The sequence below is a fragment of the Oculina patagonica genome, chromosome 6 (genome assembly GCF_052425735.1).
Source record: "Oculina patagonica isolate OP01 chromosome 6, crgOcupat, whole genome shotgun sequence".
NCBI lineage: Eukaryota > Metazoa > Cnidaria > Anthozoa > Scleractinia > Oculinidae > Oculina > Oculina patagonica.
Genome location: NC_135763.1, coordinates 21,531,843 through 21,559,118, shown reverse-complemented (window position 1 = coordinate 21,559,118; position 27,276 = coordinate 21,531,843). Strand labels below are relative to the sequence as shown.

General features: G+C 38.4%; 1 protein-coding gene across 4 annotated transcripts in view; it reads right to left on the bottom strand.

The window, feature by feature from the left end:
* Nucleotides 1–26,976, bottom strand: part of LOC144658794 (oxysterol-binding protein 1-like) — a 77,286-nt gene extending 50,310 nt beyond the window's left edge. For 2 of the 4 annotated variants that reach the window (XM_078519276.1, XM_078519278.1), the window contains exons 1-3: nt 26,777–26,976; nt 17,890–17,944; nt 13,337–13,415 (exon numbers count right to left, since the gene is read on the bottom strand). In XM_078519276.1, the coding sequence (XP_078375402.1) occupies nt 13,337–13,415; nt 17,890–17,944; nt 26,777–26,818 (176 nt within the window). In that variant the 5' untranslated portion in view covers nt 26,819–26,976. The remainder of the gene's footprint in view (nt 1–13,336; nt 13,416–17,889; nt 17,945–26,776) is intronic. The other 2 variants (XM_078519277.1, XM_078519279.1) reach the window with 1 other exon arrangement.
* Between the last annotated feature and the right edge of the window lie 300 nt (nt 26,977–27,276).

The window sequence follows — 27,276 nt, the reverse complement described above, 5'->3', positions numbered from 1 at the left end:
GTTTTTAAAAATGCAAATCAAAAGCTTGGCGTGACACACAATAAAGCTAAGCAAAGGTTATATTTGGTAAACTTGGCGAAAATTAGAAAAGCTCGGCTAAAAGCTTACTCGCTCGTAGCACCGTTTCACATTCAACATCGTTTAAATCGTCACCGAAGGCTAGGTAAATAAAGCTTATAGAGTTTCCCGTGTTCACAATATTATAAATCAAGGTTTCATTCGCTTTGTTGTACGGAAAAATCAAAAATATCAAATCCCTTGTTTTTATTCTGTGGTGAACAGACGACAACGCTTTGACACAAAAAAACATGGCGGGTTACAAAAACAAAGCACTCACTTACAGTAGCTTATTGCTTTGTTAGACAAAATTAAAGTGAATCCTCGATTAATATATCACTTTATGTGCACTTAGAAAGCTGGAATAAAATTTCAGCAACAAAAGCAAGAGTTTAAATTTATACAAATAAAACACACGCCGGAATTTGAGACCGCCGCTCCGCGCTCGGAGGAAACAAAACTAATTTCGCCTCCAACGATCAAAACAACTTGTTCAAGATCTCTTTTTAAAGCTCTCAACACGCTCTTTACTAATATATAAAGATAAAAGCTAAAAATACAGTGCGAAAGACTTAAATCTACAAAATGTCTGCAGTGGTTATCAGACGTTCAATCGCACTTCAAGAACAAAAGGATACGTTCACAACTCCGTTCGCTCAAGGTAGGTTAATTGCTCTATTGTTCCGTCTTTTGAAGTCACTTGGGCGGCTTCTTCCAAAATATCTCACCTTTTTAGAAACGAATAAAACCAAAGTTGTGCGACACGTTTTCGGTGGCTGCCGAAACTTATACCCAAACGAATAAATGGAGCCTTCAGGCTACAATTTCCAGCGGTATTGCCCATTTCAGAAAGACACATTTAAACCGGCGCAGAGATGTAATGTTCTGTCAATAACATGAGTTTAGAAGCGACTCAACTTTAGGGAAAAGCGTCTCTGTGGAAACTGCTTGAATTTGTTTGTTAATTCGAGCGACAGCTTGTTAATTTCGACAGCGCTATCTTGTGGGATTCGTCACAGACTTTGTTGACTGAACTACAACTGTGATTTTGAAAAAACTGCAAAACTCGAACAGTGGAAAGAGATAAATATTTTGACGGTAAGGACCATTCAATGCGAAGTTGTACCTGTTAATGCTTGGGACTTAACTGTTGTATTATTTAAAAAAGCTTCGGGGAAAAGCGCATCTTCAACGGTTCGGCTTCTTCGCAGATGCATGACCAAGAGATATATAGTTCGCTCGTTTGGTAAATCACGTCTGTCATTGCATCTTCCTTCGCTTGAGCACGAGGAAAAGGTTAGTTGCCGTTATGTATGTGTTGTTCCCTTCGTGACATTTTAGAGAAGAACTGTTCACTTATTTGCTTGTAAACTAAAGGCTCACGATCTCCGGCTTGTGACCATTGCGAAATATATGTGCTTGACAGCAAAACTGGCCGTCTTTTTCTGTAACCTTCTGTAAATAAATGATGTTGTTTTGATACAGAGGCAGTGTGTTTGTTTTGTCGGTGTGCAAAACGCCAAGATAATTGTTTTTAAATTTAAAGATTTAGGTGCGATCGCGGCGCGATCCAAGCCAAATCGCGGCGCGATTCCCGGCCCATCACGCCGCGAAGTGAGAATCGCGGCGGCCAAAAACGCGGCGCGATTGGGCTCCAACGCGGCGCGATCGTGGTAAAATTTTTACAAGGGAGGCCCATCATGTTACCCAATTGGTGCCTGTAGTGTTGTTGGATCATGTAAAGAGATGAAAAACTCAGAGACTCAAAGCATAACACTTGCAGAATGCAATACCTCACTTTGAAAAAGAGTGGTAGCCTGGGCCCAGAGTGTTGGCACAAGCGATTGTGGGATCATTTGGGGGGAAACAAAGAATGATGGAATTGCCGCATCAATTTGTTTTGTATATATTTTAAAGTTTTCAAAAACCATTTAGAAAGATCATTGTAGCTTCGGAGCGGCTCATGTCAAGATGTCAGTCACAGGGAAGATAATTATGAACAAAGGGCTCGCTTATCCATTTACATTTGTTGGCAGTTCTGGAACTTGTTCATTGTTTTCTCTAGACTTTATAAACACCCACAAGGAGTTTATGACAGATGTAAGGTCACTTATTCTAAGGAAATAGTGCTGCCATACCAAGAAATCTTTCACATGAACTGAAGCTGCACGATATCTCAAAGTCTTAAGGCCTGGCCAAACAGAGACGAAGTAGACACAAGTTTTCAACTTTTGTCTACTTGCATCTCTGTTTGGCCAGGACTTGTGTGCACTTGCATTGACTTGCGATGACTTGCTTTCACTTCGGTCGAGATCAAATGTGCACACAACTCAACACCAAGTTTTTCACTGTTTGGCCACCAAACACAACCCAACATAAGTCCTGCTGTTTACAGTACCGCTCAAATGTAAGTTGACAGTCTCGACTCGATCCTCGCGACCCGATCCTCGCATCTCGAAGTTCGAGTCACTCGAATTTAGAGTCTTGAGGATCGACAAACAAGGCAATCTCGAATATTCAAAAGGCTTTTGAGGAAACGATTTATTTCTCAATGGAGAATAAAAGGCTGCTCCCTCATCATTAACAAGTGTTTCGCGCTCGCCGCAAGTGAATGAAAATTAATGTAAACCTAAACATTTGACAGCACGATTAACTCGCAGAGACCTATTTAATTCTGTTTAGGCTTGCCTACAAGTAATAACAACCGTCCCAGAAAGACGGTGAATGACGACTTTAAAGAATGAAATTAGTAGAAACCGAACGAAAAATATTCTGCTCACCCTAAACAAAGTTTGATTCCACTGCAAGTTGCAAGTAAATCTTGAGTTTCAGTAGCCTGCATTTTAGACAACACTTTCTAGTCGCTACTGAAATTCAGCCAAGAGTTTCCGTAAATAAAACCAGTTCTTAAATTTGTGTTGTAAAAATTTTGTAGTTGGAAAACGGAACATTCGACGTGAAAAACATTGGAGCCGTGACTGACTTATTCCTTTAGGCTCCTGGTGGAGCAAAGGGCGTCAACAATGCTTCGCCACCGAACTCTATTTGCTGCCGCCTTCTCTGCTGCGTTCCAGCTGATGTTAGCTTTCTTTAACTCCTCCTCAGTTGATCTTCTCCAGGTCTTAGCAGGTCTTCCCACCTTTCTTTTCCCCTGCGGATTCCACTTTAAGGCCTGCTTGGTGGTGTCAGTGCCTGGTTTTCTTAGTGTGTGGCCGATCCAAGCCCATTTCCTTCTTGCTATCTCAGTTGGTATGTGCTCTTGTCCTGTCCTGCTCCAAAGTTCTTTGTTACTGATCTTTTCTGGCCAGTGAATCTTGAGGATCTTTCTGAGGCACTTGTTGACAAAGCTTTGTAGCTTATTTGATAGAGCTTGTGTCACTTTCCAGGTCTCTGAGCCATAGAGAAGCGTAGCTTTTACATTAGTGGTGAAGATGCGCAACTTGGTTTTGGTGGAAAAGAGCCGTGAAGCCTTCCATAAATAACCAAATGGCAATGCAACCTTGTGTCGCGCCATCGCGTCTAGCTTGAAATAAACGTGTTTTATTTTTTGTGAATTTTTCAAAGTAATCTTGTTTGCTTGTAAACTTAAATTATAGCGCCCAGGAGACACTTTTGGTTGCAATTTATCTATAGTTCTGTCATTTGGATCCAATGGAGTAATTTCTTTGCAAACGTGTTGTTTCATAGCAAGTATTTGGCAAAACTTTAAATTATAAACTTTACCCATTGACACGGTCCCTTTAAACTTAAGGTTTAATATTTGCATTCTTAATCATGGCACGAACGATCGTATGCGTGAGATAACACACGTACATCATGTTCGTCCTAAGATCCCCTAATCGCAAGTTTATTTGTCCAAGTTTATTCGGCGGGACCGCGCTAATTCCAACTCGGTTATTTCTGTTTCGATTTTTCCTTAAGAGTGCGTCCATGAGAGAACAGGGCAGAAACAGGCAATAGGTGATACAGCTCAAATCCTCGATTTCGCTCAAACTTAGCATAAATGTTGGGTATGGTGAGCTATTCACTGTCAGTGGCAAAACATTAGCTCAAAATATTTTATTCCCTTGGAGTTATGGCACCTTTTGCAAAATTGGCCATTTTTTACTAATTTATGCATATTTAATTAGCTGACTTTGAATGACCAGTTCCACAAGAAAACTCAGAGACTCAAAGGACAGTGCAGAATGCAATATGGCCAATCAATCGACAGGATGATAATAATTTTCCAGGGTAATTTCGCTTGAGAATAAGTCAAATGAGTTCACCTTTCAGTGCAGTATTGAATCAGCAAACGTGATAATTTTGCTTTTCATGCAAAGGTTTGTAACATGATACCTTTGTTTTTCTCTTAGACTGCTATGATGCGTTTAAGTCTAATTAAATTAACGCCACGGATTCTACACGAATCTACCGCATTGTCCCCTTCAGCATTTAAAAAAAGACCTAAAAAATTACAAATTTTCAGAACAGTGCACGAGCAGAGCACAAACTATGAATTACAAAGCATAAAATGTTGAAATTGCGGCTTTTTCCCCCGAAATTGTCGCTAAAGCATTTCGTGTGCCAGATCATGCTCTCGCCACGGTCTGGTGAACACGTCGCACGTTCACTCAAGCATGAAGCCGAGAAGCACGTAGTGTTAAGATTTCTTTCAAGAAATGTCGGAACCGTCACAAAAGGATGTTCAAACACTAAAGCGGCAGAGGTTTTACAAAATAAAACGGAGGTTAGTTCAACCCATGGAGAACAAATCAAAGGAAAGGAAGTGACGGATGTAACACGATACTGTTGTTTTTCTCGCAGATCTGTGTGATGCCTTTGAAGTCTAATTAAATTAACGCCACGGATTCTACAGGAATTCTACCGCATTGAAAAGCACAGCACATTAGGCTTTAATACAAAATTTCTAAACACGTCCCTGTTATTTTAATTTTCGATAGCTTGAATTTTAGTTTGATATTGGAAGAGCAAACGCGATATTTTTGTTTTTGTCAAAAACATGTAACATTATACTTTTGTTTTTGTCGAAAAGGGATGTAACATGATGATACGGTGACGTGATTTATTTTCTGCAAACAAGGCGACATTGATTATTATCAAATAATTATGAGATGCTAGATCACCTTTTCTAAGAAAACAGCGTTGCGATATCAAGAATTATTTCACATGAACTGCTATGACACCTTAGTGTCTAATACAATTAATTTGTGGTTTTAACTTGGCGCCACGGAGTCTACACGGATCCTTCTGCAGAAGAAACACGCAATGTTCATGATGTAGACTGATCTGCGCATGCGTTTAGCACAAAGTATTTTGTTTCAGAAAGAACAGTGTACCACAAGGAGAGCATAGTGCATTCTGAAACAAATATATACCTCGAGTTCTTGAATTGTAAGTATCGTAAATATACTCCCCGTTTTAGCAAGGGCACACGGTCAGGTGCTCTCCATCCCCTCCCCCTTTACAGAAATAATTAATTAAGTGATATTAATTAATTAACTGGCGATGAAAAGTTTACACCGCGTTAGCAGTTTAGTGGTTTAGGGGTTTAGCAGAGACCAACCCACGAAACCATCACAACAGTGCATTCTGCACCAAAAACGCAATGTTCGTGATGTAGACTGATCTGCGCATGCGTTTAGCACAAAGTATTTTTTCCAGAAAGAATTGTACCACAAGGAGAGCATAGTGCTTTCTGAAACAAATATATACCTTGAGTTTTTCAATTGTAAGTATCGTAATGTACTCCCCATTATACCAAGGGCACACGGTCAGGTGCTCTCCATCCCCTCCCCCCTTTACAGAAATAATTAATTAATTGATATTAATTAATTAATTGGTGATTAAAAGTTTACACCGCGTTAGCGGTTTAGTGGTTTAGGGGTTTAGCAAACGCCAACCCACCAAACCATCACAATAGTGCATTCTGCACTAAAAAGACTTCTGAAAATAAAATTCACTGCATTATATTCTGCGAATATTAGGCTTTAAGTACAATAATTTACTTCAACCGCCCGATTTGTTTTCTTCTCCTCAAAGGGTCTTTTTTGGAAGGTACACATTTCGTACTGCTGGAAATAGCCTTCAATTAGTGCCAAATATCTCCCATGAGCAACAACTTATATACATTATTCTTACATGGGTAATGAAATCCATCCTTTAACTTCACAAAAATGGCACAAAATGTTTGGGGACCAATATATTTTATTTGTACTGAGGAACTAAACACACATGACTTAACGATTTCTTGCTATTTCATCAAAATTCACCGAAACACAGAAGCCATTTATTTACTCAATTTGGCACAAAATTGGTACAAAATAGCTAATCAAGCATAAATCTATCGATAACAATCAAAATAATGGTGAAAAAAAGGCACCTAGGGCATTTTCGGAGCATTTTCAGAGCCATATAAGCTTCTTGATTCGGCAATGTCGTGATTGCAAATGTAAATACAACAGCGAAAGATTTTCTTTACAAGCTCGCTCAATCCAACATCTAGGCACATCAAAGTTAAGAAACAATAATGCTACATACATGCCACTTGTCGACACTTAGATGCTTAATTTCTTCTGAAGATTTTGTTCTTCCTTGCTGCACTTCGATCTCAGTTGACATGTGTACTGTTGCTTTGAGGCGCGCTGAACTCAGCCAATCCATCGTGGTTCATACTTTGTAAAAGGTATAAACAGGTTGTCAATAAAGTCATTCAAAGAGCTGTTCAAAGTTCACAGAGGGACAGTTCTCTCAGGCAGTTTACATGATATAAATTTAACTGGACATAAACATCCGCTATCCCCCGCCATCTTGGATTTCTAGCTTTGAGCCTGCCATTTCAGTCAGCGGACCGCCGTTCATCTTTTCCTCCACGAATGTTTGTTTTCGTCATGGTAAGTAGATTGCCTTTGTTATTTACATGAGAATATTTTCAATTTGTCTTAGCAAAAAATTTTTCCTCCTCTGCAGCTTGATGTGTGTACCGCAATGTGATGCTGAACGAACTCTATGGTGCTTACCATTTGTTGGAGAGAACCGGTTGGAATGACTACTAAACAATAGAAAGGCTTTTTTCCAAAATTAGCAAACTAACAGAAATAGATGTTGCTTACCATTTGTAGTTCAGTTTCCTGTTATTTCTTTTTGCTGGTGGGAGACCAAAAGCAAAAGAGACTAGAACGCTAGAACTGGGAAACCTTGCAATCCGAATGGAGTTTTCCGGAATTTTTCTGCTCAACGATCGGTATGCAGGGCAATGGTGAACCTAGAATTGTATATGTAACGATGAAATCAAAATGTCAACGTCTCCCAGTCACTTTCCAGACATTTGTATTTTTTAATTATTGGTTGTTCAAATTCCCTTCCCCAGGGGAAAAAAGTTAGTAATACCACACATAACGATTACATGCTTTGATCAAATTCCTCTACCTAATAAAGAACTTTGTGGGATCTTAAAAAAGGAGAGAGGGTACAAATTCAGTCTCCAAGTGCTAGATTTCTCTAAAAACCGGGTTTTTTACCACTAACTGAATTTTTGGTGCTACGATCCTGAATTTTCCTTAACTTTACTGAAAAAGCACTTTTTCACAATGCAGCAAGATTTTGATGAAGATTCCACGGAAAAAATAATGTACAAAATTGTACTTTGGTGCATGCGCAAAAGCCATTTTTTGCAAAATCGTTTCCTTTCGTTCTTCTCGGCTTTGTTATTTCTACTTCTTTCTAGTGTATCTGTCCTTCCTTTAGACCAAAAAAGTTTTGATTAAAACATTGGTAAACCCTGAAGAGGACCTTGATCTTTTACAGGTGATTTGGCCTGTTTAAGCACCGATTTTGCACCAAAAAGTGATTGACTTTTTCTCGATTAGCTCTGTCAGGATGCAACCGATACGCAAAATGAATAGTTATGTGAAAAGGTCAAACCTAGCTCTATCAGATGCTTATCACTAGAATCTGCTGACTATCAAATTGATGACGTCACAAGTGACTGCTCCTCCAAAATGTCAACAAAAGTCGACTTCAGCAGTTAAAGAGTTAAAGGAACAGAAGGAACAGATGGACACAGGTCCTCCTAACAACCTGACAACCGCCATTTCGTCAAGTGTCCACACTCATCCCCTCCCTTACCTCCCAAAAAACACAGAAACAACAAAAAATAATGAGCATACTCGTTTTAACCTGATATAAGATGAAAGAACTGGCTCATTTTTAATGGTTTTCAACATTTCAGACACTACCCGCAGTGTTCTTATATATTGCCCTGGGGAGTCCCAGGGCCCCCTCTACTAAAAAATAGGGGCCCTGACACAACATTAGGGGGACAAAGTTACTCACGGTTCATTGCTGATGTGAAAAAAATCCTTCATGATTCCTCTGACTTTTAATCATCAATGCATGTTTAAATGGGAATTAACTCTTGCAATGGTGGTCCTTCAGCTGATATTACCATCAGTATGTCCAACATCTCTGCTATACATGTAAGTCTATTTCTCTGACTTTTGACAGTTTTTTAGGTTATTTTGAAGGCTTAAACCCCTTTCATAGATTGCATTATGAATGGGCAATGTCAATGCCACAACAGCAAGTTTATGAAGATTAGAAAATGAATCCTTGTAAAACCTTTTAAATTATGCTCTAAAGAGTTACCATGCTGTCATGCTCTGCTGTACCATGGTGTATCTACTGTGTTATGTAAACAAAAATAACACGGTATGAATAACCTGAGCCCGCACTCCAAATGGTGTGTTACATGAAGTACTGAACTGATCCAACATGGCGGCCAAGATGTTTACGATTCGGTAACGATGCTTGCGCCAAACTTCACTACATACTTGTGACCAACGAAGGTAAAGACAATAAATTTAAAGGCTTTTACCGGTAATCTTGTTATAAAGTGGTTTTATTCATTTGAATTAGAAAAAAGCTGGGGTGTTTGATTGACCATTAAAACTACTGAATTATCATTCAAAAATCCATTTGACTTGTATCTTGCTGGGCGCATCTTCTTGGCTTGTAGTGCGCCATCTCAATTTTTTGTGCGGGAATCCCGCAAGGCCGCAGCCTGGTGAGAACACTGTACTCGTATTTATTCGATTAAGCGCCCAACCTCAAATAAGCGCCCACTTAGAAGATCGAATAAGTGCCCACCTTGTAGGTAGGAAAAGTTAATAAGCGCCCACAGGTTCTTAACAGGTTCTTAATTTCTAAAATTGATTAAAAATGTTTACTTTTGGGAAAATATATGATTAGTGCTTTATTTTGACATAAACACTATGTGGTATGCAAATTTTATACAAGAATTGGAAAAAGGCCAAACACCACTAAAATCTCTATAACAGCATTGAAATTTTTGTTCATAAATTAAGACCCTATTAAGAACCTAATTAGCCTAAATTTGGGTTAATAACCCTTTACGTAAGAACCTGCTTAGGCTATCTAAAAAAACACTAGGTTCTTACTCGCGGGTTTTACTCTACTTTGCAGAAACTTTAAATGAAAATTTAATAAGCGCCCAGCCTCGAATAAGCGCCCACTCTCAAGGTCCAAAAATTTAATAAGCGCTCAGAGCGCTTAATCGAACAAATACGGTACTTACTGTGATGAAAACGAACATTCATGGAGGAAAAGCAAATATATGAACACACGTGTGGTCGCGCGTGATGACAAGTGAACGGGCTGTACTGCTGACTGAAATGGCAGGCTCAAAGCTAGAAATCCAAGATGGCGGCGGGATAGTGGATGTTTATTTCCAGTTAAAGTTATATCATGAACTTTGAAAAGCTCTTTGAATGACTTTATTGACAACCTGTTTATACCTTTAACGAAGCATGAATCACGATGGATTGGCTGAGTTCAGCGCGCCTCAAAGCGACAGTACACATGTCAACTGAGATCGAAGTGCAGCAAGGAAGAACAATATCTTCAGAAGAAAGCATCTAAGTGTCGACAAGTGGCATGTATGTAGCATTACGTTCTTGTTTCTTAACTTTGATGTGCCTAGATGTTGGATTGAGCGAGCTTCTGAAGAAAATCTTTCGCTGTTGTATTTACGTTTGCTATCACGACATTGCTGAATTAAGAAGCTTATATGGCTCTGAAAATGCTCCGAAAATGCCCTAGGTAAGGTAAGGTAAGGTAAGGTAAAACTTTATTTATGCAGGGTGGCCCATTCAGCACTAGCCTGAGTATCAGGCTTTTCTTAGGGGTAGGGGGGAAAGGAAGGAACGCGGACGGAAAGAAAAGCCTGACACAGACGCTTTAATTTCAGTTTTCCACCCCTCACGGCGTGATAAGCGTCAACCAATCAAATTCATTTCCGGTTGTCACTTGCGAAGCCGGACCAAGATATAACTGATAAGACACAATACATCTTGCAACAATATAAAAAAAAAAAAAAAAAAAAAAAAAAAAAAAAAAAAAAAAAAAAAAAAAAAAAAAACACCCTAATATTATAATGCCGATCCCGGCATCAATAAAATGCAAGTAATCAATGTTTTCACGGAACATATATCTTGTCCTTACACGGCGAAAATTTCGAGAGTTTAAAGCATATCTTACAAATAAAATTGAGCAAAAACAAACTAGCAAAACATGTGGCAAAGAAGTGTGAAACAAACAGGAAACCACGCAGCGCAGACTATTATGCAATGACCTCTAGACATTTCCTTGGCCACAATCTTACGGCTCTATTTAATACATAATGCCTCTAAATAAAACAGTTCCCCTCAGAAAGAAGTGAGAAGCAAATTACGTCGAAAAACCGAATTTAACACAGAACGACAAGGGTACAAATGTCACAAACGTAGGCCCGTCACCTTTATTTTGCTAAAACTCTGAGGACGTTGACTTTCCGTTTCACAAGCAGCTTTCGAGGCATAATTTCTGTCCTCTATTACGTCTAATTCCAGGGAAAACTGTAGAGCGCCTTCACGAGCCGTTTTGAAGTCGTCACCTTCCATAAATACACTGAAATAATGCTGAATAACGTCGAGCGAAGTTTTCGTTCACTGTTCGTTCGCGTACATCAGCTCATAGAAGACGCCGTTATGAAATTTTTATTTCCGGCCGGTGGTGTGACGTCAGGGCCCATTGTAAATTACCCAATCAGCGCCACATCCAGAATCTGGATGTTCGACATGACCCAATCAAAGCATTTGTGTCAGGCCTTCCTCTCCTCTTTCCTTCCCTACCCTCCCCCCTCCCCTAAGGAAGGCCTGATACTCAGGTTAATTCAGCACAGTGGCTGGTCTCCAGAGGGGCCCTGCTAAATACAAGGTGCCTTTTCTTCGCAATATTTTGATTGTTATCAATAGATTTATGCTTGATTAGCTATTTTGTACCAATTTTTTGTGCCAAATTTAGTAAATAAATGGCTTCTGTGTTTCGGTGAATTTTGATGAAATAGCAAGAAATCGTTAAGTCACATGTGTTTAGTTCCTCACTGGTATGAATAAAATATATTGGTCCCCAAACATTTTGTGCCATTTTTGTGAAGTTAAAGGATGGATTTCATTACCCATGTAAGAATAATGATTTGGCACTAATTGAAGGCTATTTCCAGCTGAGTACGAAATGTGTACCTTCCAAAAGACCCTTTGAGGAGAAGAAATCAAATCGGACAGTTGAAGTAAATTATTGTACTTAAAGCCTAATAACCGCAGAATATAAGTGAATTTCTTGTGAAACTGGTCATTCAAAGTCAGCTAATTAAATATGCATAAATTAGTGAAAATAGCCAATTTTGCAAAAGGTGCCTTAACTCCAAAGGAATAAAATATTTTGAGCTAATGTTTTGCCACAGTGAATAGCTCACCACACCCAACATTTATGCTAAGTTTGGGCGAAATCGGTGATTTGAGCTGTATCACTGTTGCCTGGTCCTCTCATGGATGGACACTTAATTCATTCACTATCGACGGCTTCGAGCTCCCACTATTTCGAACTTTTTATTCACCTGACGGTTAGAAATACAAAATGACCAAGCGCCCATTGTTACAGTAGAGATTAGAGTAGCCGGCACACTGGCTTCGGCTGTCTATAAGTGCAGCCTGCTTGAGCAACTTATTTCTCGAGGAATCATTCAAGCGACAAGCTCATTATTTTTTTCGACTCGAAACTCGGTACTCAAACTTTATGACTCATGACTCAAAATTTTTGAGTTTCGAGGCTCGAGGGACTGTCAACTTAAATTTGAGTGGTACTGTACTTCAAGTACTGAATAGCAGCATATGTAGTAGCATTGAAATGGCTTTTTTAACAATTTGCGTGCACTTAAAAGTAAATTTGTGAGTCCGTTGGTCAGCCAATGCAAGTCTGAATCCAAGTTCAACTTGTAGCTACTTGACATGTGTCCACTTGCATTACTGTTTGGTGAGGGCTTATTTAATTTGTTTGCAGTTTTGATATTCAAACAAAGACTATTCTTTTGCACATGCATTTAAAGCAAAGCACTTTGTTCTGCAGAGAATAGTACCACAAGGACAGCATAGGGTTGAATTAATTAAATATATACCTTTGCAATACAGAAGAAGTAACACAGGTACTCAACAAGTTTTCTGTAGTGCACATACACCCTGTACAGGGTCGTAACCAGGTATATGGGATCAGGGATCACAGCCTTGGGATCAGGATCACAGCCTCGGGATCGGGATCATGGACACGGGATCCCGGGTAACAAGTCATGGGATCCGGATCAGTCAATCAGATGGGATCAGAATGGAATCAGGGATCAAATGTTGCCACATTTTGGGGATCAGGAATCAAAATTTAGAGCTAAAATTTGGGATCAGCAATGAAAAAATATACCTGGTTACGACCCTGCCCTGTAGGTTCTTCACCCATCCTCCACAAGATTAACTATTTAATAAATTGATATAATTCCTCCATAATGCAAGAATGATAAATTAATTGATATAAATACATGTAGGCCGTATTCATATTTTCGGTATTGGACTGGAACTAGCCTGCAATGGAGGCTAATGCGGGTAATGTTTTCAAAAGCAAATGACATGAGGCTCTTTTTAATGATATTCCCCCACATTAGCCTTCATTGCAAGCTAGTTCCAGTCCAATACTGAGAATATGAACATGGTCTATTAGTTGATTGATTATGAAGTTTTGAGGTAAGCAGCTTAGCGTGTTACCTTCTTATCACAGCTGACAGTCTCCTCGACCAACACAATATAGTGCACTCTGCACTAAAAATCATTCATTGTCCTGATACACAAATGAATTAGAACTAAATTATAATTTATTATGCCTGCACTTGTCAGCATCTTACTTTATGAGGCTTCTTATTGAACTTCTTTCTCTTGTAGCAGGAAGCTTCTGTCTTCTGGATCTTTTCTTTGTAAACACTGCTAGCACAAAAAACATACACAAAATTTAACTTTTTTCTATGACATTTGTAAATAGGCATGGACAATTGGTAGTACTAGTCAATATCTTAAAACAGCTTACTGTGAACAACTCAATCAAATAGGCTTACTATCACCTGTAAATCAATATCACAAGAACAGTTTTTCAAGTCATTAATAACTTACAGTACCGCTCAAATGTAAGTTACCACCTCTCGTCTCGTTTCTCGTGAGACGAGATTCTCGTGTCGCAAGAATCAACGCAGCGGAAATGTCTGGAATAAATTACAGCAATTATCTTACGAGAAAACGATTAATCTCTCACAAGAGTTTTCACCGTTTTGTCAACTAAAGTTCAAAGTTTTTGCCTGATTGGAAAGATTGCTGATTTGATTGGTTTGTCTTTTTTCACTCGTAAGAAAAGTTCCATTTGAGATGAATGTGTGTATGTGCTAGCGAACTCGAGAGAGCTTTTCAATCGAAAGTTGTCACTTTGCTGGTCTTTATTCTTTTAATTGCAAATGCAAAAGGTGAATTAAAGCAACTCAAAAATCGAAAATCAAAAGCAAAGCACTTGCGTTAAACTGCAACATCTTCACAGGTTTGCATTAAATGTTGCGTGCCTGCTAGCATGAGAAGCTGTTGAATTGAAACTTGTCGTGTCGCAAAAGAATTTATCTTATCAAAAATGCAAAATGTGAATGAAAGCACCATCAAAAAAATCAGAGGATAAGACGGCTGTAAAAGCACTACTCTCGCTTCAAACATGACCCGAAAATGAAGATAGCGAAACCTTTCTGCCGTCGAGGTTTTCCTATCTTTAGATCATTATCTGACCGTGAATCTACGCCAGTGTGTAAACAAAGGTCACAATTGTTATGCTTTCTTGACCTTTCATGGAAGTTGTAATGTGAAGTTATGAAAAAGAACACAAGACGAGAATCTTGTCTCGCGAGAGGGTGGTAACTTACTTTTGAATGGTCCTGTATAAGGAAACAAGTTTCAAAAAGCATGAAAGAACTGATTGGTCTAACAAATAAAAATATCATCTGAGAGGAACAACATCTTAAAACTGCCAAAGGCCAATACAATACACCTATACCTGACTCATACCCTACAAGAAGGATGAGCCGATACAGGTTTTTCAAAACGATACTATATCGATACGATATTTACTGACGTCATTGGTATGTCACATGATTTGTCTAACCATACAAAGGACAGTCCTGGCATTGTGTGGTTCCAGAAAATATCCATATCCCCCCCACGGATGGTTTTTTGGTTTGCACCCCCCCACCCCTTAGGAATTTCCGTTCCAAAGGGGTCATTGATGACCCCTCCACCCCCCAGGAATTTCCATTATTTTTAAACAGGGACTGCTCTACCCACTGGAAAATCCAAATGGTTTTGTTCTTTTGAAAATGAAGACTTAAACTCAGTTACACAAATACGATAGCCTTTAATCAAACTCTATCTCCATTTAACAACATGACGCCTTGACATCGTTCTACGGATACACGTAATCTAGCTTTATAAATCCTTGCCATCCAGTTTGAAATTACTTCTATGTTGATAAATACAGTCGAAGCTCTCTTAACGGACACTCTCGTAAGCGGACAGCTCTACTTACGGCCGTCTTGTTTGAAACCCCGTTTTTAACTCACATACAAACTCTGCATTTTTACATTCTCGTAAACGGACATTCCCGTAAGCGGCCGCGGACACTTCCAGAGATTACGACTTGGACTTTTTCTTTGTTTTTAAGCTCCCGTAAGCGGACACCCCATTGAAAATGCTGTTACCAACCTCTATATCTTGTTTTTAACAGTCAACTTCACATCGCCGTTGAACACAATGATTTTACAGTAATTGCAGTACCATATTTCAGTGTTTGCTTTGTCGTCATCCACGTCCATCAGGTTATTGTTAGCTGGGCAAGCTCCCGTAAGCGGCCATATATCCCTTACACCTCAAGTGGCCGCTTACGAGAACCATTCTTGTAAGCGGCCAGCTCCAGTTAGGGACACTTTTTTCGCGTCCCGAGGGTGTCCGCTTACGAGAGCTTCGACTGTATGTGTAAACTTAGTATTTGAAGTTGAAACCGAGTTGAGTGTCTTGCATTTTTCTTTCTTTTCTGTTTTGAGCTGAAGTATAATTCGCCTCCATCGCAGAAGCGTTTCTGGTTTGCTTTCAAAGTAACTCTTGGCGAAAAATCGCAACTTACAGCATTCCTTGCTGTCTTAGATATTCCTCTAAAATTCTGTCTTGTAGTCTACTAAAGCTTTTCCTTTTAAGATTTCAGCAACTTAAATGGCACATTCGACATCGTAAACATGACCAAACCAGCCTCGTCCCCAGGCCATACCGCGCTATGCGAGTGAGCGGAGGAGGACTGGAACCGAGCGCGATAACTTTCCCGACAAGCTTGGCAGGTGACGTCACATTCAAATTCGCCGGGGACGACTGGGGACGAGGCTGTGACCAAACATCTTCAAGTTGCACATTCCGTTCGGCCGCTTCGGCCAAAGTAATTTTACTGGCTGAGAAGCCAGGCCTTCTGAGAGGCACCAGTGGAAGTCTGGGGATGAGTTTCGCCTGTCATGTCCGCCATTTTGACTCGGTCACGAAGAACGAAGTGTCTTTGGAATTGTAACGCTAGCAAATGCTAGAAAACTCAAATGAAACACATTAAATATTAAAGCTTATGATGTAAACCTCATCTCAATGGAAAGGAGCTTTATTTTTTTACAAAACAACGTACGTGAGTATGCTTTGGATCGATCGCGTGTTGCTTTAATTTATCTTCATGTTTCTTCACCCTCTGGAAAAGAAACCGCCTGTGAACCCCCACCTCCCCTCGGAAATTTCTGGATTTAAACCCCCCTCCCCCTTGGAATTCCCAGTGACCATCCGTAGGGGAAGTATGGATATTTTCTGGAACCACACATTATAAATGTAGCCACAAATGTTGATTTTTGGTCTTTTTGCTTCACTGTTGCATCAGCAATGTGTGGACATCAAGTCAAGGCAAGGAAAATTCAAATATTAACAAGAACATCAATATTTTGTAGTAAATAATAAAGATGGTAAATTTTAAGCTCGGTAATAAATAATAAAGATAAGATGTTCTACATGACACGAGCATGGGACAAAGAAAAATTCTGAGTCCCCGACGGGAATCGAACCCATGGCCTCCCAGATACCGGTTGGGCGCTCTAACCAACTGAGCTACGAGAGACTCGTTGTGAGCTGGGCCATTTTACTAGGTTGATATGTGAAACGCGTCCTGCATACTGCTAGGATCAGCAATGTCGAATTCATCAAGTTTTGTAGTAAATAATAAAGATGGTAAATTTTAAGCTCGGTAATAAATAATAAAGATAAGATGTTCTACATGACACGAGCATGGGACAAAGAAAAAAAGTCGGGGACTCAGAATTTTTCTTTGTCCCATGCTCGTGTCATGTAGAACATCTTATCTTTATTATTTATTACCGAGCTTAAAATTTACCATCTTTATTATTTACTACAAAACTTGATGAATTCGACATTGCTGATCCTAGCAGTATGCAGGACGCGTGTCACATATCAACCTAGTAAAATGGCCCAGCTCACAACGAGTCTCTCGTAGCTCAGTTGGTTAGAGCGCCCAACCGGTATCTGGGAGGCCATGGGTTCGATTCCCGTCGGGGACTCAGAATTTTTTCTTTGTCCCATGCTCGTGTCATGTAGAACATCTTATCTTTAACATCAATATTTGTTTGAGCAAAATTGCATTTTTAAACCTCAGGTGCTGACCAGAAGACCGCAGGCTCAGGTCACATGTGCAGTATCAAAAACGTATCGAAAGTGTGATATTCTTCGAAAGTTTGATACTTTTCAAAATTGTCAAAATATCGGTGTACATATCAAATATTTGGTACCGAATATTGGCCCATTCTTACCCTTAAACAAAAGTCTACATAAACATTAGTCAGAACTTTCAAGCTAAGGCTTATCGTCTGTTCATCCCTTAAGTGCAAAGCACTTAGCCCAAGAAAGAACAGTACCACAAGGAGGGCACAGGATTTTCTGAAACAAATATCTATCTTTCTGATCTGCTTATAAAAGTAAGATATCTCAGTCTGTATTTTACCTCGGCTCAGGTGCACACAGTCAGATGCTCTCCACCCCCTTCACAAGAATAAACTATTAAAGTTTACATCATATCACCTGAGCTTATTTTTATATTACTTTTTCTCGTTTTGATTTTAACAGTCACTGACTCTGTGTGACATTTAGCTTTTATTTTTTGTAAGTAGATGGCCCCTTAGGGGCTGACCAAGTACTGGTACTTAATACTGAGTCTGATACATGTACATGTGTATAAAATCAATGCCATCTTGAACTCAAAAAGCAAAGCACTGTGATTGCAGTATAATATTTCAGAAATTTTTCATTTCAATTGTTATGTAACAAATTTAGGAAATTCTCTTACCAGAGCTCTCTCGTAAAAGACTAAACTCAGCGTCAAGGTCTTCTTCCAGTGGTTCCTAGAAGAGAAAAATGAGTTTTGAATGCAATAATTTTTTAGAGGAGGCAAGCGTGACCGAGTGGTTAAGGGCGCTGTTGTTGTAATCTGGAGGTCCCCGGTTCAAGACCTGTCCTTGCCACTAGCTGGATTTGTTCCTTGGTTGTCCCGAGTTCAAATCCTTGGTCACGCTTTGTATATAGCCAACTGGCCTGCCTCCTGCCAGTTGGGATTTTTAACCTTGTTATGTTCATTTAAAAATATTTGTTTCCTCTGTTTCAGTGGCATGTCTGTAAACTAGCTATCTCGTAGAGATATGAAGCTAAGTGCATGACCACTTTAAACAACAACAACAACAATAATAATAATTGATTAATGTGATAGGACCATCGGCAAAGTAACATCAATGTAACAACAATCATGGACCCCCTGTGAAAGTTTACACCTTAATTAGAAAGTGCATTTAAAAAGGTAAGACTCTTAGGGAGGTAAGCGTGGCCGAGTGGTTTAGAGTGCTTGTGTTGTAATCCGGAAGTCCGCGGTTCAAGACTTGCCCTGCCACTAGCTGGATTTGTTTCTCGGTTGTCCCGAGTTCAAAGCCTCGATCACGCTTTGTATATAGCCAACTGGTCTGCCTCCTGCCAGTTGGGATTTTTAACCTTGTTATGTTCATTTAAAAATATTTGTTTCCTTTGTTTCAGTGACATGCCTATAAACTAGCTATCTCAAAGAGATATGAAGCTAAGTGCATGACCACTATAAACAACATTTACATTTTTTTTTCAAACCACTTGCTAATCAAAAGCCCTTTCACTCCGTTTATGTCCCTTTGTTATTCTTGCAAGTCTTTGGTCAACTCTTTTTCTTTATTGAGTCATTTGAACATAAAGTAAGGTAATTTAACTTAATTAAAACTGCTTTTGTTGCTCAACAAAAGTTGCACTATTACTATTGTAGCAGGACTTATGTATTCACAACACAATATAATTGCCCCCGCAGTGTTTTGGCCTAGAGGCCAAAACCCGAGGAGGCATCATTGTATTCCGCGCGTATATACAGTATATACCGGTATATAGTATATACAGGAATAATCTTGATTTGACCAAAATGGGCGCGCAAATAGTATCGGGGGTTGTGCAGAATGCCGACAGAAAGCCCGCAAGTGGGTATTGGGAGGTGTGATAAATGCCTGTAAGGTGATTGGTCAATATGACGTCATGGCCTGCGAGCAAGAGTTCAAGTGATCAGAGAAAGAATCGACAGCATGTTCGTGAATCTTAGCCATCGTGGCGTCAACATATCGGTACCACATAGTTGGCGGGTCGGGGAGGTGTCCAGTGCTCTACTCTCAAACTGTTCCACACCATTGACTGATGAAATCTGGATGATATCAGACGAAATATCTCACGCTTTTAAATTTTATTTGCGCTCTGAGTTTGAAAATTTTTTTAACCCCTTTTAACTATGTATCCGGCGCAGGAAACCAATATTTTCAATTGTAAATTTGACTTTTAGAAAGTCCAGCGTTTGCATTGACAAAGGTGTGAAATTCTTTAGGTATTCTTTAAAAGTTGATCGTTCTCATAAAGAATTTGTCTAGGAACGCGTACGAACATATCTACAAATTTGACTGCGATTTACGATAAGAAAGCCTTTGTCCAATACCGCGATTTACCAAGCGCAAACTACTTGAACAAAAAAGTCTTGATCAGTCCACCTCTGGATGAGATTTACAAGATGATGTGCGGCATCAAGAAAAAAAATTCAAAAGAGATCTCGAGATGCATTGTGATTTTTTAAAACTCACGGCAGGCGTTTGCATTGACAGAGGTGAGAAATTCTTTCGGCATCCTTTTCTTTTAAAAAATTGATCATTCTCATGTCATTTTTCATGCTTGGGCTCTCAGCCCAAATATATAGATAACAATTGGGCCAGCTCAAATGGTAATTTTTAAACGTTTTGCTGTTTCTAAAGTTTATCCTCGCTAAGATCTAGACTTGCCACAGTGAAGCGAGTTCGAACCTGCAAAGCGGCCCAGTGAGCAACAAAGTCGCGAAAACGATCGAGTCGCGATAGGTTGACCTTCGTCCCGGCATGTCATATTAATAAAGACGAAGGAATTTTTCTAAAGTCTAGCTTGAGTCCAGCGGAGATCACTCACCACAGCAAAACATGACAAAATGATGTCAAGATGCTGCTGTCGCGTTCTTGTAATTAAATTTACCATATCATAAATCTTTCCTAATTTTTGCTTAATTTCGTGTTGTTTTGTTTATTCACTTGACTTTAACTAAAACGTATGTCCTATTTCCATCTTTATGAAGAAAAGTCCAGAAACCATTAGAAAACACAAGGAGCGTTTTCTTCATAAACATCCCAAACAGAAAATTAATTTCCAATCAAATGTAGAAAAAGATGAACAGAAAAGAAAAACTGATTAACACCGGGGGCAACCTAGTGTCAACTATTTCTAGTAATAATTATTATTTTTATATTATTTTGTGCCAGCAATGTCTTCCTGGGCTCAATGGCTGAACAATACGCATTTCTGGTTATCAAATATAATTCCTCTCTTTCAGTTATATGTAAGATTTTATTGGTCATTTTTAACTTCCCAGGTGCATTTTGCTTTCTGCTTTGTTACTTGCGTTGTATGCACTTGACTCTTGTGTTTGCAACTTCAATTCAATTCAATCAAACACCATGGACTCAAACCAGCTCAGCTGTAGACGTCGCCAAGCTCATATATCCATGCCTATTTGATAAAAAAAAAACATTACCGGTACATGGCTCCAATGGAATCCAACAAGACCTTCTCATTTAATTGGTTGACCACTATTCAATGCAGGATTGTACTAACATTAAATAACCAAAGTTCTTTTAAGATTGATCACAATATTGAATTTGTCATTTCTGCAAGCACCTTTAACCTTAGAACACACATTTCTAAAATGAAGTAGTAGTATACTGGTAATATCATTTCAAGCCCTAATACTATTTTTCAGGTGGTGTGTGGCCTACGACCACAATGCATGCTGGTGCAGTGGAACCCCGATACAGCGATATGCCAAGGGAACAGTAAAATTATATCGTTATATCAAGGAATCGTTATATCGAAACTCCCAATATAACGATATGGCAGTAAAATAACCGAAAATATTGTTATATTCGGGGTAAACCTAACAAGAACTTTTTTTACTGAATATTAAAGGTGGATAAAGAGAATAATTTTGATAAAGAGGCTTAGAACACAGAATCATTTTCGTACATCATCGTACAATAGCTGTTATCAGAAACGTTAGAGATCACTCAATAACTGTATGTTATTGCATTAAATTTGATGTCTTGAAAATAAATTGTGACTGTGCACTGACTGTGTTCTGATAATATCGTTATGTCGGGAGGATTTTACGTTAGGTCCGCTAAATTCTCATCGTTATATCGGGAATATCGCTATATCGAAGATCGTTACCGGTATATCAGGGTTCCGTCCCATACATTTTACTGTAACTTTTGCCGGGACACAGAATATCCATCGTTATATTGGGAATATCGTTATATCGAGGATCGTTATATCGGGGTTCCACTGTATTTGTGTTGTTTGAAGCTCATTTCACTCGTGACCGCCATCGCGTGAAGATGTCTTGCGAAGATTGAAATGACCACAATTTGTTCAAGATATCGCTGCTTCTGTGAGTCTTTCAATTGAAACGTACTTCTGACAAGTTTCTGATCTAAGGAGTTAATGTTTTAATCGGAACTGACCGCTTAAAAAGGTCTAAATGTGTCTAAAGTCTAAATGTGGTATCTTCGACTGCTGCTCATCGACCATTTTGCAAACCAAGGTAAGCAAAAATTATAGATGTATGCAACCCTACATTGTATAACGCTGTAGCTTTCCTGACCACTGAAAATAAAAATAATCGAAAGCATTTTTCTTATCTCAAAAACACACAGTCGACTGTGCATCTAATAGTATGTGCTCTTAAAAATTAGTTTCAGCGTTGTTTGGAGTTTTGCCACTGGGATGAAGATGGAAACTTTAGTGGACTAATAAAAAATGAAAAAAAAGATTATTTCCTTAGCAGAGATTTAAATCAGTGGCAGCTCTACATATAGTCTCATAGCCAGAAAATTCATCAGCAGACTCCACTCATGCATCATATGTTATGTACATTGGTACTGTACAAACTAGACCAAGGAAAATAATTCTGCAGCGATAATGCATATGATCAACAGTGACTGACAAAGTCTTTCTCAGTTGGTTAAATTTATTGGGAGACTAGGTGCTATACTAATTAAATTCTTGTATTTGACCAATGAAAATTTTAAGCAGTGGACAAGTAGTTGTGTACATGCTAAGATGGCTGAAGGTCTTTGTTCACCGACTAATTAAAGCTAATGATTAGATCTTTCAGCTTATTAATTTTGTTTTGACGAAAAATCTGGAGACCTGTACAAAAAAATCGGGAGATTCTACAAAAAGTAGTGAGATTCTATTCTTTTTCCCGATCAAGATTATTAACTTGCAAAGATTACTGAGAAAGCATGGGATCGAGGTTTCGTTTTTATCGATTACTGTTAACTGTATAGTATTCTGCTTTATGACACTAGTATCCCCATTAATTTTCCTTTTTTTACTCAACAAGGTAATACACATGTGAAATTAAAAGATAAAAGGAAAAAAAAAAAACCCGAAAAAAAAAAAAAAAAAAAAAAAAAAAAAAAACCCGCCCCCCAGGACACCTCAGAAATTTCGTTTCCAAAATGGTTTCCTTCCAAAAACGGGAGTCTTGTTGTGAGGCCGTGAGAAAAGATAAAAAATTGTGAGACTCACGGCAGAATCATGAGAGTTGACAGGTCTGTAAGGTAAGTTCCTGTTTTTAACTCTACCGCGGGGGCACTCCCTATCTTGGCCTATACGGGGAGGCCCCGCTTAGTAAAACCCAAAACTAACTTTGATTAAGCTGAAATGCACATGTGAAAAGAAATGAAATGTTTGTATAGCCTAATGACCAGTCTAATAAATAAATTAACATCAAAACACAATTTCCTGAAGTTCTAAAAATTGCAACATGGATCAATAAGCCGAAAAAGTTTTCACGTAGGGGACCCTAAACTGGTTCATTTAATACGTGCTGACACGCGCAATTGTAAATGTGAATAATTAAATTTCGCACAGCTCAGACATGCACAGTTTCAAAGTCAAATGCTTTTCGAAAAGTTTCTAAGCCTCATCTTGAATGGAAATAAAACTGAAACATTTTTTAAGTTTCTTTCATGAATTTCTTCGCGTTTAGCTAATTTTAGGCTTTTGAAGTTTACATTATTTTCGATTTGAGACGTACACTTGTTGTATTTCGATATAAAGAGTTATTATCTGATGCGAGTTATCTGTTGCATCGTTATAAATTGTTCTAAATCGTTTGTGATTTTATTCTTGGTGTTAATGTAACTCACGTTATTCAAACAGGAGCCAGTTCTGTTAGCGAGAAATGAATTATTTTTTGCTAGCCATTCAAGCATTTTGAGTTTATTTTTGGAATCGGAGAAATTATTAAAATGCAGAGGGATCACGCACTTACGGTGGGTTGAAACTTAACAAGGGAGAGCACAAGTTTGAACTACAGGTTCTTTTCACATCCTTTTCTAATTTTAATTCGTCGATCACGACTTTCAAGGAGGAGTTTGTGTCAGTACTTTTAGGTAAGTAAACGGAATTACGATCGGCGCGAATATATCGTACTGTCGAATGTTACATGTCAGGGTTTATATTTCATGCGCAGAGGGTGGGCGCGAAACACTTGTACATGAGGTGCGAGCGGCTTTTATTCTTTTCTCAAGAAATAAATCGTTTCCTCGAAAGCCTTTCGAGTTATGAATATTCGAGACCGCCTTGTTTCTCGATCCTTGAGACTCAAAACTCTCGAGTCTCGAGGATCGAGTTTCAAGGATCGAGTCGAGACTGTCAACTTACATTTGAGCGGTACTGTATATATTTAAGTCATGTGATGTTTTTGCAAAATCTTCCGGTGTTTTGCTCAATCTCCAGGGTTTTTTTGGACCACCTCCAGTTTTTTCACTCTTGGGGGTTGGCAGGTCTGCACTGGATAGTGATTATTCTGGTGGATAACATTATCCACCCTTTGAACAACAGGGCCCTGGTTTTTTAATGTTAACTCAAGCAAAAGTTCTGTTTTGAAAGGCCCTCACCTTATAAATTGATGTTACCATGAAAGTATCTTTGCTCTTAAAATGTGAGATTGTGTGCAAATAGATGTGTTGCTGCTAGGGGCCTTTATACGTATGTTAGTTTACTTTCCTTTAAATTCACTACTGCACTGATAACATACTGGTGACTGCTATATTTTTTATACTGAATAAAGTTATCCACTACTCTATTTTCAGAAATATATAAAAGAAATGTAAAATGATGAGGCTTGCAGAAGATAACTTCGGAGGCAGTAGTTCCTTTTTATCATTTTTTAGATAACAAAGTTTGAGCACAAGGATGTGGCCAGTAAAGATGGACTGCCCAGAAAAACATTTATAGTGGAACTGTGTGGCAAGCAGCCACAAATAAAGACATCACTGTAAGAGGTTGTTGAAAATAAAAAATGCAAAGAAACATGCAACTTTGCGTCATTTATTTAATTCCTGTAAACCAGATCTCAGATCTGTTGCTCAAAGCTTGAACAAAACTTAGAACAATTTATTATGGGGGGTCTGAAGGGGTAAAATGGGAGTGGGATTTAGGCAAATTTTCACCGGGAAAATCTTATTTGGGTCACTGGGACTGGGAATCACAAACAATAGAACTAGAATTTGGAAAATTAAGAAAACAATTCCCTGAGAATTGGGATTTAATTACCCCCCCCCCCTCCTTTTCAGAATCTTCAATTAAACTTCCTATTCTTTTTGCAAACCACAACATTGAATACTACAATTCAATATGATCTTCAGTGTACAATCAAAACACTGATTTTCAAGCAGATGACATTTGTAAAACCTTTTCATTATTGTAAGAGGTATCATTTGACCAGAACAAAACCAAGCTGACTGTCATAAATCTAAGACAAGAAAGCAGTTTCTTAGAATGATTTTATTTAGCCTATAAAACAAAATTTCAACATTTAGTTTCAAATAGTAGTAACTAGTCAAAACTTAAAAAAGTAAACAATTTCTAGTCTATCAGTAACAGGAAAAGACTGGAAAGAAATCCTAGCAGTTATTTATTTATAAACAAATTTATATGGCAATAATGCAGGACAGCTTTAACACATAAATTTAAATTATCAAAGCAAGCTTTGGTTTTTTCAGTACCGTGATGTGACATCACCGTCATCTGAGAAGTAAACAAAAGCTGTATACATCATCTCAAAGCAAAAATATTGTCAACTTCTAATGCAGTTTGTGTTAAAAGTGGAGGGGTGCGCTGGGGTGCGATCTACTCAGTTAGTCAGTCTATTGCTTAGGAATATGGGGGAATATCTTGGTAATTGTTTTGGAAATGTGGGCACCAGGAATAGTTGAAGAGAGCCATCAGAGTGGAGTGTACTTCACAGTCGTTCGGTTAAACAAAATTATGTGCTATTACTTTTATAACAAGATATGATACCACAAAACGGTGTTTACAAACATTAGCGTCTTCTGGAGATGTAGGAAGAATTTAACTTTCCATTGAATTCCTTTTTGGCACGATAAGCTTTGTAACAGTGACAAAAAATGACTTCAATTTAGCTCTTTGAACGTCACCTCATAATGTGAAAGACAGCCATCTTGAAAATGTGTAACAATAATATTATTATGCACTGCGGTCGTAGGCAGCACACCACCTGACTATTTTTATAGAAAGATGAATTAAATACGGAATCATCAAGAATAAAATTGGAACATACATATACAGGCATCCCATCAGCAAAATAAAAAAAATAATATGATTTTGCAAGTAGATTAAAATAAAAGACAGATTTAACCGACATAAAGAGAAAATCCTTGTGGTTTTTGTTATTACTAATTGATAACCAACAAACCAAGGAAAATATTCACACATTTCGATTTGCCTCAAACTCATTTATACATGCACATTATACAGAACTGAGCGCACAGTTTTGTTAGAAATAAAAAAAAAACGAAGACGTGTACAAAGACTATTATTATCCCACTCATCATACTTAAAAAAGGAACGATGGTCATAGTCTTGATGGCACCCACTGCAGTGATGTCATATGTATATTATATGAATATATGATTCTGCTGTCATACCAACACTGAAAAGAGACCTTGCTGAAGAAATAGATACCTTTTTACATTACTTCACACAATTCTCCTACCGTATACAAGAAAACTTACAATTACAATTGATCGGTTTTCAATGACACGAAAAATCAAACTTACATGCATGGTTGTTAACTGTCGTAACTCGATCCGCTTTTCCAAATGAAATGAATTTTTACCAAAGAAATCTTCGAGCACTGTTATATTTGATGACAAAAAAGCTTACGAGCTTAGGCAACACTATTAAAATAGAAAAAAATGTTTGGCAAATAAATTCACAGTTCTTAATCTTATGGCCACACAAATCTGAAAATAAGCTTTTAAAAGCTTAAAATTTGTTGTTCAAAACACTACGCGTCGCTTCGAGTAATCGAACTTATCGAAGGCAAGCGCTGCTGTAAACAACACAATGCGTTTTGAATCAAATTCAGCCATTCTTGTTTATAGCATTAAGCTAGTAACCATTATTAACCAGAATATTCACTTGCTAAGCAGAGGTTACATTAGGTTATTGGAAAGATTACCATATCGATCTTCTTCCTGCTTCTTCCTATATATACTAGTACTTGAACCAACCTTTTCAGTTCTTTCCGTGGTGTTCATCTGGGTTCGAATCATGTTGGATTATTTCTTTTCTTTGAAGTACTCCCTAGGCAACATTAATTTTATAGTGCAGAGCTCCTCACAACAGCACCGCTTATTCAACCACTTTACCATTGCTGATTCACACAAACAGGAAACAACGGAGGAAAACTTCCGAAACACGACTTCACGGATTTGTGGGATCGAGACAGGTGGTCAAGCTCCTCTTAGGAGCCCGCTATTACATTGGTCAGCAGCAACGAGTTGACGGGTAGGTACGTTTTGTATAGGGAACTATTATGTCCCCAATATAGTAATTAACTAACTTTAGAACTGTTCATGAAACGTCAAAAATAAACTATACCAAAAAACTTGCTCTTTTCAAAGATATTAATGAAGTTACCGTAATGATTCGATTTAGCGCCCTCCTTCCAATAAGCGCCCCCTTCCAAATAAGCGCCCCCCTTCGAATGTGTTTTTCGCGACTCCATTCT